Raw genomic sequence first — 16,096 nt, 5'->3', positions numbered from 1 at the left:
ATTATATTACAACTCTTAACAGAGTTAAGATCCAAATTTATTACACGCTGAGGTCAATGACCCCATTACAACAAGCAACGGAAAGCAAATTATGTTATTCTAAATAACAAGACTGCAAAGGGCCTAAGAGGCCATAACATAAGGCGACGTTCCAGCCCATAAGTCTCAGGCTGTCGCTTGGGAACTCCAAACTACTCGTCGACGTCAAGGTAGAAACCACCTATCTGTTGGAGGGACTTCGTCTGACTCAGCAAGACTTAATACAACCTATTAGCAAAGCGGGTATGCTAGGCTTTATGTGGAGCTTATTTTACGTAAAGCCAGTTTTCCTTTGTAAACAAGAGGGAATAGAAGCTCGTCTATTCAGATCATTTTCAAAAGGGGTAAGGAAGCGATAACAACTCTAGCTCTATATCATCATGTTGAATCCACTGAATCTTCATCATCAACTGAACCTATCAATTAGAATCACCCCCTCGATACCCTAAGAAGGGATCCTTATTCACACTCTTGACTTCACGTTTTACGAATATGTTCAAGTTATCTATGATCACAGAATCCATCACTAAATCGTCTGTAACCATGGACACGGCTTTTCAAAAAGATTTAACCCTGCAGGGGTGTACAACTTTATCCACACGCGCCGACCGACTCTTAATGCCACTAGGTTAACACACTTCCTTAGTGTGCCAGCAGAGGATGGTCGACCAAAACCTTTCCCTTGCTTCGCCTAATTCATGAGTCAACCTAACTGGAAACTCCGTCATCGTAGGGGATCTAGTTCAATGCCTCCAGCATCCTTCACCCCGGCCACGCCCTGTATGATGCACCTTTGAAAACCTTTTCCACCTTTTCCCCATGCATATGGAAAAGGGAGCTCGCAAATTAAGTGACTCATGGGTAAGCTAGGCAAGTTCGCCAAGGGGTTCCCATCGGCCCCGTGTGGTTGTACGCTCAGTCTTCGTTCTGAAGGCAAGAACTCAGGTCTTAGTATCGGAGAGAATGAGTAAAATCACCACATCCCATGTGGCGGCCCATTCGAGCCTTTAAACATGTTTTTTATCTTCACTGATCATACCACGTCACCCTGTCATACTAGGTACATACGTTGCTCTGATTCATCAATCGAATGGATCAGACTTCATCAGCTAAGCATGGCTAAGCATATCATATACAGTTCTAGTGATGCGTACAAGTTCAAACCTAGTTTTGCTGGGAGCGATGGATCAAAAACTTTAGGCTACAAGAATGGAATATGCACACATAGGATAACTATAATTTCTGATAAAGCATATTTGAAACATATGCAATATGTAGGAACCAGAAGTAAAAGCATTTCGAAACCATATATGAACCAGGTTAGGGCTGATCTTCGGTGGCGTTGATCTCAGGCTGGCGTTCGGCCCATATGACAAAGAATCAAATACCAAAAAGGAAGAACACAATCAAGATATGGCCTAATGAAATGTGCATACAATATGATAGTATGTCATATTAAAGGGGTTGTAACAACCCTAGGTGCAACGACTCAATTAAAGGGAATCAGCATCGAACCCGAAATATGAGAGGGGTCGACTGGGGTTCCATTAGGGTTTCAAATTTAGTTGGTTCAAGCATGTATGAAACATGGATAAACATGTGTGATTTGTTTTTCTGAACATTTTGATATAGTATTTGCATTTTTTGATTTAAAATGAATTAATTATGAATTTCCAAAGTTTATTCATTTTGAATCATTTCTGCAATTTCCATAAATTAGTAAAAGTCTGACAAAAAAGGGCCCACCTATCATAATTTTAATCATTTAAGAAATATTTAGGAAATTATTAAATATCTGACACGGGTCCCACCTGTCATATTAATTTTAATATCAGAAATGAAATACAGAAAATAGAAAAACATTAATGGTGTCATGCTGACGTCAACACAGTCATGAGCTCTCTGGTGGAGCACGGATTCGGCGATTCTGAGTGCGGGTGCGCGTGTGAGCTGCGCGGGGACACACTGGGCCATTTGGTGGGGGCGCCGCCACCGAATGCTATCCAGTGGCGAGCTGCTGCAACGGCCAGGGCAGGTGCTTGTGGCGAGAGAGCTGCAGAGGGTGAGGGAGAGAGGGGAGGGCACCAGTAGGAAGAGGGGCTCACCCTCGGCGCGGTGGTGAGGACGGCGATGCCCGAGGGGGCTCGTCGGTGACAAATTCAGCGGTGGTGGGCATCGGCATGGAGGGTTAGGGTTAGGGTTTGCGCACGCGGGGGAGAGGGAAAGGGGGTCCAGGGTTCTTTGCGGCGTGGGGGCCGCTATATGTAGCCGCCGGAGATCGGCTGCGTCGATCCTGGCCGCCGGCGCCATCGGTTGGCCGCGGTGCTGCCAACGACCTGCTTGGAGTCGCGGGGAAGAAAGGGATTTTTTCGAAACCCCCCTGGAAAAACTGTTGGGCTGTGTTGGGCTAGGTGGGCCGAGCTGGGCTTCGGCCAGGGAAGAGAGAGGGATGGGTTGAGCCCAGGGGCGAGAGAGAAGGGTTTCTCTTTTTTTTTCCTTGATATTTATTTCCTTATTTCAAAATCCACATTCAAATATGTTTGAAGAATGGATTTGGTGACCGGGTGTATACGTGAGCACGCGGTCTTTACCGTTGGATCTGCTTTAAGATACTAGCCTCACAAACAGATCCAAACGGCGTCAAACATCCTTTTTCTAATCCCTCTCTCTTCTTCTTCCTTTTCCCACAAGCGAAACAGTGCCCTCGTATTCGACATCCCCTAGATCGTATCAGTGTCCCCGTCCTAGACATCCCCTAGATCGAATCAGATTCGAGAGGAGGTGCAGTAAATCGAGGGAGAGGAGAGGGCGACTCGAAGGTTCTCGGTCTCGCTCTCCGCAGCTCTTCGACGGGGACACCAACACCGCCGCCAAGTCGAGGACCCCCGCGCACGAAGCCGTTGTAGCTAATTACGGAGCCGGTCAGGGCCGTCCAAGTCGAGGAAGGTCAGGGCCGCCTGAGCTCACAGCCGGAGAAGGAACGGCGCTGGCTGGGCCTGTTGCAGCAGCACATGTAGCTAGAGGACGGACACCTGGGTGTGGGAACATGTACCTCCAAGCTCAAGCTCTGCGGCGCGGGACTCTCGATCTGATCCCCTTCATGGTCAGCCTCCTTCGGTCCTTCCCCTATTTGTCGTGAGGAGACGCTCGCGAGAAGCTAGGTGAGACAAGGCCGGAGCCCGGCGTCGCTAGCTCCGGTCGAGGTGCGGCCGGACTCGACTCACTGGCATGTTTCTCCAGTGCAGGCGAGCAAGAATCCCGCATCGGCGGCATGGCTTCATGCATCGATTCATCTACAACAAGCACCAGCATCCACCGATTCAGGCGGCGGCCGACGGCAGCGCGACACGGCCGTGCACAACCTGCTCCTGCCTGTCGTCGCTGGGATCCTCGTTGCGACACAGGAGGGCAGGGCTGTGTCTTCCGCCCGTGGGGAAGCAGGGGGCACACGGTAAGAAGCATTCTTGGTGTCTCCCGTCGATGGGGAGCACTGAGGCCGCCATGTCCGTCCTCGTCTCGCTCGCGACGGAGCACTGGAGCTGGACGACGAGCCCCGCCGCCACCGCCGGACCCAATCAGCGCCACCCCTCCTCTGCCAGATTTCTTTCTCTCTCTCCAATTCAACGATTTCTCTCCCTCTCTCCAATTTCGCTCGTGCCATACCTGCTTTGATACCATCGATGTGCTGGTTCGATTCGTCGCAGCTCCATTGCTTCCCGTATAGAGCGACTCCGCTCGCTCGATTTGAGCCCCGCTTTTGATTTTTAGCCTGGTCCTCGAGAGGATAAGCATTGGGTTGGGACAGGTAGTGCCACGCCCGGGCACTCCAATCGGGAATTTCCATCAGCGAGCAATTAATGGGGAGGCCGGGCGGCTCCGCTTCCACCGGTGAAGGCGACGAGGCGCTCGCCATGGCCGTCACTTCTGCTTGGATTTCCACTGGGGACTACGATGCGCACGAGGGAGAGGCCGCCGGCGACGAGTGCGAGGGAGAGGCGAGATTTATTTAGGACCACACAACTCGTTCCTACCTCATCTCCACTAATAATAATATATATATATATATATTATATATAATATAAAAGGTCCCAGAAGGGGGCAGATCCATTAAATCTGAACCAACCAAAACAGATCGCATGGTCTACATCAGGCAGGACGGACAACCGGACAACCTTCTCCAATCGTTACGTAAATTGAACAGTCCGGACCAAATCTCCACTAACGCATCTCCAAATAAAGACAGTTACCAAAACGTGCCCACCTTCATCCCGCACGACCGTCGCCTCGAAGCTCCCCGGCCGACCTTCGTCCCCTCGCCGATCTTCATCCGCACGACCGTCGCCTCCCAGCGCCCTCGCCGACCTTCGGCACCACGGACTGTCGCATTCCAGCCCTCGCCGATGGCCGGCCTTCGCCAACGACACCAGTGACAGCGCCGTCGCCCTACACATGCCAACTCGAACTGCTCCATGTCCATCAACTCACCATGGTCAATAGCTAGACCGTCGCTGCCTCCAACCGTCGCCAGCAAGTCCTTCACGAAGGACACCATCGCGGATCGTCACCAACGAGACGTCACCGCCGACACCATCGAGGACGCCGCCCAGCACCTGCCGTCGGCAGCTGCTCCTCCAAGGAGGCTGCCTCACATCCTTGCACACGCGGCTTCACATCATATTTCAATATTTCAATCAAGGTACCAGAATGAAATAGCAATGTACAATTTACATCAAATAGAATTAAATCTTCTGAGTATTAGAAAAGCAGTGTACCATTTAATCATACTGTTAATTCAAGACTCAACTATGTGTTGTGTCAAACAAAGACTAAATCTGTGTCTATGATTCAAACTGAAATAGAGCTAACATAAACTTCAGGCTAACATAAAGTGAAATACAAGCATCCTCTTTCTTAAATCTTTGCATGCTAAAAGGAAATAAATCGTTATCATAGAGCTATTACTAGGAAAGCCCCAACCTATAGTTTTACTTGGTGCATACAGTTCATGAGACGATCAGGTGAAAAAACAAATACAAGCATCCTCTTTCTTAAATCTTTGCATGCTAAAAGGAAATAAATCGTTATCATAGACCTATTACTAGGAAAGGTTGGATTGCATCATATCCATTGTCTACAATCTACAATTAGTGTAAACGAGGAAGAGGAGGAGCAGAAACCAGCAAGTATATGTATGTGTACATGAGGAAGAGGAATGGGCATGGTATATGTATCAGTCCATCTCAAGAATCTAAAACACAATAACATAATCTTATGAATTTGATTGCCACCCCTCACCTCCTCCATCTTCTTGAATATTTTAGGCCGGTGGTCACTGGTCATGTCCTCGCACAAAATCAACATCTCTGCCTTAACTTGGAGTTGCACGGCATGCCTGATAGAGATTCGCATGGTGTATGGCCCATCAGCATTACTACCTTCAGCAGCAGCCATAAAACAATTTTAGGACAATGCAATGACATAAAAGAACTCAACTGTATGTTTCAGAACCACAGTTTCATACACATCTTGAAAAGTAATAATTACACATCATGCTGTTTACTGTGTTTTAGAAAGCTCAAATTTTCACATATGCTGCAGTCTTTTAATACCATTTACTTTTGCAGGCAAAGGAAGCATAACAAAACATGTCATCATCGAACCGTACTCCATTTCAGGACATAACCAACGGGCAAAACCTAGGTGACTAACAACAGTAACTTCATTTAAATCGCTTGTTGTTATATAAGGTTTATTTTGTCATATATGCAGATCCTAAAGAGGTCAAAAGGCAAAGGGATAGAGAATATTATGCTAGACATAAAGATGAGATTTCAAGGCGCCGACGTGAAGCACGAGAACTTAAAAAACAAGCAACTATACTGCATAATCTCAATAACGATACCGCAATATGCCATACACCATCTGCCGGACAATCGGGAGTCACCCAGACACCTGCAACAGGTAATGCATCTGCTATCATATACATGACGTGATTTTGGATGCAAGTATATATATGTCATACTGATTTATCATTTGCTATCATATTTCAGGCATGGCTCCATTTGTGCAGCAGACAAATGCATCTCAACTTCCTCAACCAGATTCATGGCAATCCTATGCAGCTGGTTCGCTCAACCATACAGCAGGTAGACTAATATGCGATATTAGGGAATTTACTTTACAAATATAAATATAACCATGTCACACTAAAATGGTACATAAAGCTCATTGAAGTAGAATTTGGGATAATGGTATATGGCTTAACTGATTCATGCCCGCGTGCAGGAATATCTGCATATTCAAGGCTAGAGGGTATCTGCACATTCAATCCCAAACATGATACACCTGGTAAGAACCATAACCATTGTCAACACTACTTCAGAAAGTTCATCAACTGACAAGACGATGTATGTGTTTCACATATTCTACTTTAGGAAATCGGGAGATTGGATCTGTACATTCTAGCATGACCAATGATCTTACCACGCGATGCAGCGAGTCAGTTTTGGTTGCCGAAGATGATAGTGATTGGCTACACAGTAATCTGAGTAGAATTCCTCATGTGAGATCCCTCGAAGAAATGCAAAACGGCTCCACATCTGCAGGGGGGCATGCGCAAAAGAGCTTCATTGAAAGACCTACATATTCTGAGAACAAACGACAGCGTGATTCTTCTGAGAAGAAACGACAACATCAAAGGGAACGGTACTCAGCAATGACAGATGGACAAAAGGAAACATTCTTGCACAATAACCGTGAGTATAAGAAAAGGTTCTGGAAACAGAATTCACCCTTGGTCACCTCACCTTGCACACATGTCATGCAAACAGAACCATTCCAACTGAACCCAACAGGTATTGTTGGTTCCTCATATTTAATTTTCAAACTGTTAACTTAGTGCATTTGTGATCTTTTATTTAACAATTGTTATGCTATTGATGGCATATTCAGGTGACAGAAACAGTGATGATGAATCCGATCCTTCAGGCATTTTTGAACCATTTGAACAAGACCATACGTGGGAAGGTAAAATAGCATAAAAATTGTCCATCTCTTCATTGGGCCTTCATATACAAAGTTCTTACCATTATCATGTACATTATACTGATTCATCATATTTTGCTCATAGATAACATGGATACCATGCAAGAGGAGGAAGAAACAATGCATGATGACGAGGAGTGCAGGATTTTTAGTGGTCTAGGTAACTTCACTGTTAAATTCTAATATGAAATTGTGGGATATCTATTTTACTCCTCATTACATTTGTGCAGAAGATGTGTTCGATTCTTATAGAGTGACAACTGATGTTCCTCAAAGTAAACAGAATGATGATCCTTACGACTTCGTGTACCATAATCTACCAACCAAGCATCATGTTTTGAAGCCGGTAAATGACTGCATCTATTGTGGCGCAATGAAGTTCCAATATGAGGGCCCCGCGTTCTGCTGCAGAAAAGGAAAGGTCAAGATAGCTACCCCTGAAGTTCCTCAAGAGTTGCATCGGTTGTTTACAAGTCAGGTTGATGCTGACGCAAAATATTTTAGAAAGCACATACGATATTTCAACACCCACTTCTCCTTCACAAGACTTGGAGTCACCCTTGATAAGACGGTTAGCAATGCGGCGAAAACCGGTGTGTATACATTTGTAGCACAAGGGGCAATGTATTACAAGATGGGTGACCTGGTGCCTGGTGGTCAAGGACCTAGGAATCTTCAGCTGTACTTCTATGATACAGATGAAACATTGGAACATAGAGTGAAGCGGTCCCCAGACCTTGATATCAATATCATACGGAAGATTCTGGAGATACTAGAGGACAACCCATATGTGCAGACCTTTAAGAGCATTGGATCTATTCCGAACCTAGAAGAATATAGGATATCCCTTAACACAGATATAAGACTGGACCAGCGAAGGTACAATGCCCCCACAGCTTCCCAAGTGGCCGCGATGTGGGTTGAAGGGACTGACCCACAAAACACTTTTGATAGGCAAGTTGTTTTGTATGGCAAAGGGGACCGTCCTATATTTATTAGAGCATACTATGGTTGCTACGATCCTTTGGCGTATCCATTATTTTTCCCGAGAGGGGAAACGGGATGGAACCGCTGGATACCATATGAAACACCTTCTAAAGTCGCTCAAGAGGACAACGAGGATGACACCGAGCATGAAGACATGCATGGTCTAGACCAGACCTCGAGTGTACATCTGGAACAAAACACGGATGAGGTACCAGGTAATTATGATCATGCTTTCAACGTGTTTCACATTTTATTCATTGTTAGTGGAGACCACCGATTAATCATTTTTTATCCATGTTCTAGACGATGAAGAGGAGCAGGATGATGATGAAACCGGAGGGTCTAGAAAATTTGTCAGCGCAAGGGAGTACTACTGCTTCAAGTTACAAGTCAGGAAAGGACTTTTTAACATTATATTATTCGGTGCACGCGGGTTCCAGCAATGGGCAGTTGACATGTACATCAAGATGGAGACTATGAGACTTGATTTCTTCTCCAAGCCTAAGAATCAAAAGCTCATTCGTGCGGATCTATACCAGGTGTCATAATGTTACCCGTTTTCATGTTATATTACACATGCATTGCCCCTACGCATTTAAATTTACTTCTCAATGATGTTTTTGATGATTTATTTGTTAAGGGTGTTGTTGACGTCATGGATGCTGGTGAGACACGTGGTTCTCATGTTGGTAAGAGAATCGTGCTCCCGAGGACTTTTCCAGGAGGTGATCGAGACATGCAGCGAAGATTCCTTGATGCAATGGCGATAGTCCAGCGGTTTGGGAAGCCTGATTACTTTATCACAATGACTTGCAACCCGCACTGGGAGGAGATTACATCCAGACTTGAACCCGGGCAGACACCACAAGACCGTCCAGACCTTGTGGCGAGAGTATACAGGGCCAAATTGCGAAGTATGAAGGATCTCTTGATAAAAAAGAAGTACTTTGGTGAGGTTGCTGCATATGTCCATGTTACCGAGTTTCAAAAGAGGGGGCTGCCACATGAGCATATGCTTCTGATCATGAGCACGGATAGCAAGCTGACAAACCCAGACGGATACGACAAGGTGATATCAGCAGAACTTCCTAACAAGGACAAGTACCCTATATTGCACGCTCTGGTGGTCAAACACATGCTCCATGGACCATGTGGTGCTCTTAGGAAAAATTGTCCTTGCATGATAAATGGTGAATGTCGATTTCGCTATCCTCGGCAGTTTTGTGATGCTACACAGCAAGGAAAGGACTCATATCCTATCTATAGGAGGAGGCATGATGGTCATCAAGTGAAGGTCAGAGGAGCAGAGTTGGATAATAGATGGGTTGTGCCATACAACCCTGGTCTACTTATGCGGTATAATTGTCACATCAATGTTGAAGCTTGCTCTAGCATCAAGGCAGTGAAATATTTATTCAAGTACATCTATAAAGGACATGATCGTGCCTCATTCTCGGTCGATCCAGCGGTACAAAATGATGGTGAAGTAATCAATGAGATTAAGCAGTACAGGGATGCTAGGTTCGTGGGGCCACAGGAGTCTATCACCAGGATTTGCGGTTTCCCAATGTTTAGTGTCTCTCCATCTGTTCTCCAACTTCAATTGCATTTGGAAGATATGCAGCCTATCACATTCAAAGAGGGCGATAATCTAGATGATGTCATCAATCGACCCTATTCTTCCAATACCATGCTAACTGAATTTTTCAAGATGAACCTGGTGGATCCTTATGCGAGGAACTTCTTGTACAAAGAGTTCCCAGAATTCTACCGGTGGATCAAGGGTAAGAAGAAGTGGCAGAGAAGAAAATTAAGGGGGCGGGGACAGATTGGAAGAATTGTCTATGCACATCCTGCTGAAGGTGAGAGGTACTTCCTTAGAGTGCTCATGAATCATGTCAGAGGTGCAACATCATTTGAGGATTTGAAAAGTGTAAATGGCAAGACATGCTTGAATTTTAGAGAATCATGTGAGCGAAGAGGTCTCATAGAGACCGACAAGTCACTTGATGATTGCTTGACCGAGGCAGCTACTTTCCAAATGCCATATGCTCTAAGACGGCTTTTTGCAACTATTCTTGTTTTCTGCGAGGTCACCCAAATCCGATCACTGTGGGAGAAGCACCTTGAGTCAATGTCTGAGGACTACCGTCGTAACCAGCCCAACCAGGCCGCACTAGAGCAGATGGTCCTTAGAGACATTAGGGATCTGGTGCATTCCATGGGAAAAGATATTAACAGTTATGGACTCCCGGATTTGGATCTGGTGGATGATGAGTGTTCCAATGGAGATTCCAGAGAGGTACAAGAGGAGTTGTCGGTTACTTTTGACAAAGAAGACATAAACATGTTTACATCTCTTAACAAAGAGCAGCGTGCTGGTTTTGATGAAATCCTCTCTCATGTTCTCAACAAAAAGAGCCAAATTTTCTTTGTTGATGGTCCGGGTGGCACGGGGAAGACATATCTATACAAAGCACTCCTTGCAAAGGTCCGTTCCCTAGGTCAAATAGCTATTGCCACAGCTACATCTGGCATTGCGGCATCGATCATGCCTGGTGGGCGCACCGCCCATTCCAGGTTTAAAATTCCGATTAGGCTCACAGGCAGCAGCACATGCAATTTCACCAAGCAGAGTGGTACCGCAAAGCTGCTCCGTAGGGCATCTTTAATAATATGGGACGAAGTTGCCATGACGAAGCGCCAAACTGTTGAGACGCTTGATAGGTCCCTACAGGACATCATGGGATCTACTTTACCTTTTGGGGGGAAAGTCGTGGTGTTTGGAGGAGATTTTAGGCAGGTCCTTCCCGTTGTAACACGTGGGACAAGAGCTCAAATCACTGATGCAACGCTACAAAGGTCTTATTTATGGGATAAGATTAGAAAGATACGCCTCACGCGCAATATGAGGGCACAGACCGATCAGTGGTTCTCCGAGTACCTACTGAGAATAGGCAATGGAACAGAAGAGACAATCGATGGTGACTATGTGCGTCTTCCGGATGACATTGTTATTCCTTTCACTCCTACCGACGAACCAGTGGACAAGCTTATTGAAGATGTGTTCCCATCGCTTCATGAGAACGCCACATCTGGACCCTACATGAGTGCACGTGCCATTCTTTCAACGAAGAATGATCATGTGGACAATCTTAATAAAAAGATGATTGACCGATTTCCTGGCCAGGCAAAGGTATATTATAGCTTTGACTCTGTCGAGGATGATGCACACAATAACTACCCACTAGACTATCTCAACTCACTCACTCCAAATGGCCTACCCCCGCATGAATTGAAACTCAAAATCAATTGTCCCGTCATTCTACTCCGGAATCTCGATCCGCACAATGGGCTGTGCAATGGAACAAGACTGATGATTAGAGCATTCCAGGATAACGCAATCGACGCCGAGATTGTCGGTGGACAACATGCTGGAAATAGAGTGTTCATACCGAGGATCCCTTTGTCGCCCTCAGAGGACATTTCACTTCCTTTCAAGTTTAAGAGGAAACAGTTCCCCGTCCGGTTGAGTTTTGCAATGAACATCAACAAAGCCTAGGGGCAAACCATTCCGACCGTTGGCATTTACCTCCCAGAGCCTGTATTCTCCCATGGCCAGCTTTATGTTGCACTTTCAAGGGGTGTGTCAAGGCAGACCACTCGGATTTTGGCCAAGCCAAATATAGACATAGACCCCACTGGAAAAAGCACAAAGAACATTGTGTACAGGGATGTATTGGAGGGATAGAACAGGTCTGTTCTTTTTTGCCGGTTAGTTCTTTTTTGCCGGTCTTTTCGTCTATTATTTAATGTTCTTGGTGCTAATCTCCTATTCAGACCGCTAATGAAATATATGCCTTTTACTCAATGTTATAGACCTACAAATTACACTATGGCATACATTTTCTCTGTAGTTTCTTTACTTCGACATCGCATATTTTTATGTTAGGTCCTACAGAACAGGCTATATGCATTTTCTAGCTAGCGCTGCACCTACTTTTTGGTCATGTGATTTAGCTCCTTTCTTTTTACTTATTAATTGCAATTCTATGGGTATTGTCGCTTCTCTTTTGATCATTCTTTAAACTTATTTTCTCGCGTGTGCTGGTAGTGAATGTATCCATGTAGAGAACAAACAAATATGTGGACAAAAATAAATATGAGATGTCACATGAATTTAAATTCAGGGCTAGGTTACAATCCGCAACGGATTTATTGTCGAATGGTGTTTGATTTTTCTGAGATACCCACACATCTACAGGTTGGAGGACCACACCCGTTCATGTAAAATTGTCTTATGAGCAGATAGCGCCATTTGGGGATTTTACTTTACATTTTTCTTAAAAGGTAATTGTGTTTCCCTTTCCTTCCTTAGGTATTGTTGTTCCCCAAATCATACCTTGATGGATAATCTGCTCAATGTGGATTTACTTTGCAGGCCACTTCTTCTCATCCTGTCTCTCATCATTGTAACCATTATGCTCACGTAAAGGTTATGCAGTCAATTAACTGATGTCGCTCCTTACATCCGCACTTTGAGGACCTATATTGGGCAGGCGCAGTGGGATGGCTCATGTCATCTACCCGCTGTATAACAATGCTTTCAAACAAAGTGTGTGTGCTGGCAGCGCCACGACCACAGGCTGACGTGTTATTTATCTTCATATTGCCTCCAATGCATGCGTGCAAGTGAAAGCCTGTACTGAGGTGTTTTGTAAAAAAAGATTTTTTTCTTTGTAGGTATTGTTATGCACAATCAGATTCTACTGCTTGATCATCACTATTCAAAAATAATTATGAAAGGAACAAGTGTTTGCTTAACTGCTTGGCTGATGATAATTTACGGTGTTTATCATGGTAGGGTAAAGGTTGTTGTTAAAGGATGAAGAGGTGGAAAGGATATGTGTATGTGGAAGAACCAATCCATTTTTTCTGCGTCCTTTCGCTTTATTGTTTCCTGAGATTCTGTAATCTACTCTGGTTTTATCACATGCTCTGAATGATGAAAAATGTTCAGAATTTCAGGTCTGCTCCCTCTCTCATCCAACACACCTCACAACACATATGCAAGCAAGGTATCAATTTTATTCAGGGAACAAATACCTAGGTTGCTGGAAGATGCACAAATCCAGTTGGGATGGTCATCTCCTAATTCATGCTTCAAATTACAGTCCATGGAGTATATGGAAGATTACCATATAAGAAAGCTGGGTAGAAATTTATCCAATTCATGCAACAAATTACAGTATGGAGAGTATACGGAAGATTACCCTTAAAACGTAGTTCACTGATTTATGTTTTCTTCTGCCTGCTCTTTGGTTCCTAACCTGGTATGCTGCTTGCTCTTCCCTCCCTGAAATGTCATATTTCTTTGAGATGGCAAACGATTCATGTACAAGCACACACTAACCAACCTATTTACATTTTGGAGAAGGCATATTAACTGAAAAGATTCAACTACAGTTATTCAGATAAAATTATCTCGCATACACAGGAAGCACAGAGCTTTCTCTGATAACCATCTAAGGGAACTCACAGTAGCAACATCTCAACTCATGTTACAGACATAATGACATTACCATCGCAGATTCTGGCATATGGGTAGTGTTCCCTATCTTTGCATATCAGTTTTTGACTTTAACTTAGCTGAAGGATAGATTAGCTGAACATTAGAATTCATATGGCACATTAGATTCATTAATCTATTTTCAGCTTGACTGTAATACATCTATTGTTTCTTTGATAATTTTATATAGGACTATGTGAAGGCACAAAATAAGCCCCCCCCCCCTGTAATTGAAGCACAGATGTAAAACTATTGACACACGAATACTGGACTATACTAAGTGATTGACCATGTAATATTTTCTCTACAATTATGTATGACAATACAAGCCAGTGCTTAGTGTAGAAGTAGAACATATTTCAGTAACTCTAAGACTCATCAATAAAGAAGCTGTCTGTTAGTGTAGAAGCAAAATTTACCATAACTCGCATTCATACATAGACTATTACTTTGGATTCACATGAACATTCACCATGTGGCACTTACTAAACTCATGTACTATAGCAAACTAACTGTAACCTTGTAGTTCCCTAAAAAGCATAATTTGTGGCACATGAAAATTTGTCTCCACGAACACAAATCATACACCACACCAAGTTCTGGAATTGCTGCATAAATCCAGTACATGTTCACCCTACAGAGAGAAGAACCCATTACAGTACATGACACAAAAAAAGATCTTTAGTGCCGAAAATTGAATGCCCAATTTCCTTAACAGAGCAAGTATAGTGCAGCCAACAAATTAAGCATCGCTAAGCAAGCATTATCGGGAAGGCCCAATGCAAAACCGGAACATCAAGCACAACCTAGCACTGTATTATTATTACACTTCAATATTTACAGCAAGATGCAAAAGTTAGGAGCCAGGCAATATAGCACCAGTACCTTCAGGCGTGATGAGGGCCTGGCCCTGGAATCGGCGACTGAGCTCGACACCTATCCATGTACGGGAGGAGATATAAGCGGAGGAGGACGGCGAGCGCGAGCTGTAGGTGCGCGGTGACGGCTGACTTGAGGGACATGCGAGCGGGGGCAAGCTGGGTGATCCGACGCCTCCGCTTCCGCCTCTGAAGAGCTCGAGCACCTCCCAGTCGCGGGTCACCGTCCGGAGGTCGTCGTTGATGTGGAGGCGTCGGTCAAACGGGATGTGAGATGGGGGAGAGCTGGAGCCCGGAGGAGGGACCAGGGTGTTGCAGGGATGGGGGACAGGGTGGGGGAGAAGTAGCACCGCCGGGGTTGGTCTCCGGTCATGGAGCCGCGGTCCGGTCGCCGGCGTTGGAGCAGATGTAGGGAGCAATGGGTGAGTGCGATTTTTTTTCACTTCAGTGCTATTTGCTCCAGTGCGTGCAAATGCAAGGACATGGAGAGAGTGAGAGCGGCGTGGTCGTCTCGGGCTGCCGGCCTTCAGGTGAGCGTGGGCCGTGGGCTGAATATTTTTCCTTTTCATATATAAGCTAAAGAGAAAAACATTGTTCTTCCCCAAAAAAAAGAGAAAAACATTGTTCTAAATTTTCTTTTTCGGCAATTTTGAAGGGTTTTTTCGAATAATTATTGTCCTTATTGAATATATATGTAAAATCTTGTGTCATAAAAAATCTGTAATCATGCACCTCATCGTGTGGTCTCTGTATGTTAAATTTCATGGAATATTTCACACGGAATATTTTATCCCACATTCCTGAACATGTATATTTTGCTCCATGTCGTGATACTTATTCCATGTTGTATCCTTTTTATTTGAAAACTAAATTTAGTTATTGCTTCATTAATAGGTCAATATGATAGATTTTAGAAGCAAACTGCCAGTAATTTTGGTGGATTCACATTTAAATGATGATAATATAAGGAATCGAGACTCTACAATACGATTCGAAATAAAAATATTTTATTTTATCATAAATTATAATACGTGCATGGCACGTGCACCTTTACTAGTCATCAACAAACGGCATAACACACAGACGTTAGACACGTGTCGAGTAAAGACCGCGTGCTCACTTATACACCCGGTCACCAGGCTTCTTTTGTATGTTTGAATATTGTTGGAAAACTCAAACTTTTCAGAGATTTGCAAAACCCACATGATCTTCTTGAAAAACAACAAAACCATGTTGCCTAAATTGAAAATCTTGAGAGATTTTTAAGGCAATTAAAATAGAGAAGAATTTGCATAATTAGGGTTTGATGAAAACTTTGCTCAAATTCAAACTAAATGCATGAAATGCACATGATCACACATTTATTTATTAAACAACGTTGGAATGTTACAAGTATCGAATCACATACAACTATGAAGATGGTCTTTTTCTTTGCGTTGTGAATTTTGTATGTTTTATGTGAAATATATTTTTGAATCCAAGCAAGAAAGTTATAAAAGCATGGATGTGTGATTATGTTTGAGAGCAAAGCAATATTAAAAGAAAGCAAGTAGAGAGCGCAAATAGAGGACACAAAATA

At 44.1% G+C, this 16,096-nt stretch overlaps 1 protein-coding gene across 1 annotated transcript; it reads right to left on the bottom strand.

The window, feature by feature from the left end:
* Positions 1–4,116: 4,116 nt before the first annotated feature.
* LOC127299612 (uncharacterized) lies at positions 4,117–15,086 on the bottom strand. Its single transcript, XM_071820848.1, has 7 exons — positions 14,525–15,086; positions 13,344–13,426; positions 6,523–6,638; positions 6,062–6,384; positions 5,942–5,991; positions 5,335–5,474; positions 4,117–4,704 (listed from the first exon to the last, which is right to left on the bottom strand). The coding sequence occupies exons 1-4, from the start codon at positions 15,084–15,086 to the stop codon at positions 6,345–6,347; spliced, it is 801 nt and encodes a 266-aa protein (XP_071676949.1). The 3' UTR covers positions 4,117–4,704; positions 5,335–5,474; positions 5,942–5,991; positions 6,062–6,344.
* Between the last annotated feature and the right edge of the window lie 1,010 nt (positions 15,087–16,096).

The sequence above is a fragment of the Lolium perenne genome, chromosome 5, assembly GCF_019359855.2.
Source record: "Lolium perenne isolate Kyuss_39 chromosome 5, Kyuss_2.0, whole genome shotgun sequence".
In the NCBI taxonomy this organism is placed as follows: Eukaryota; Viridiplantae; Streptophyta; class Magnoliopsida; order Poales; family Poaceae; genus Lolium; species Lolium perenne.
This window is presented reverse-complemented; position numbering and strand designations above follow the sequence as displayed.

Bases quoted from the DNA above. Each gene is read 5' to 3' on its own strand.
- LOC127299612 (XM_071820848.1), bottom strand. From the start codon at position 15,086: ATGAAAAGGAAAAATATTCAGCCCACGGCCCACGCTCACCTGAAGGCC. The intron at 13,427-14,524 runs GTACTGGTGCTA...ATGACATTTCAG, and splicing joins GGCCCTCATCACGCCTGAAG to GGAGGGAAGAGCAAGCAGCA. The intron at 6,385-6,522 runs GTAAGATCATTG...GGTTCTTACCAG, and splicing joins CTGACTCGCTGCATCGCGTG to GTGTATCATGTTTGGGATTG.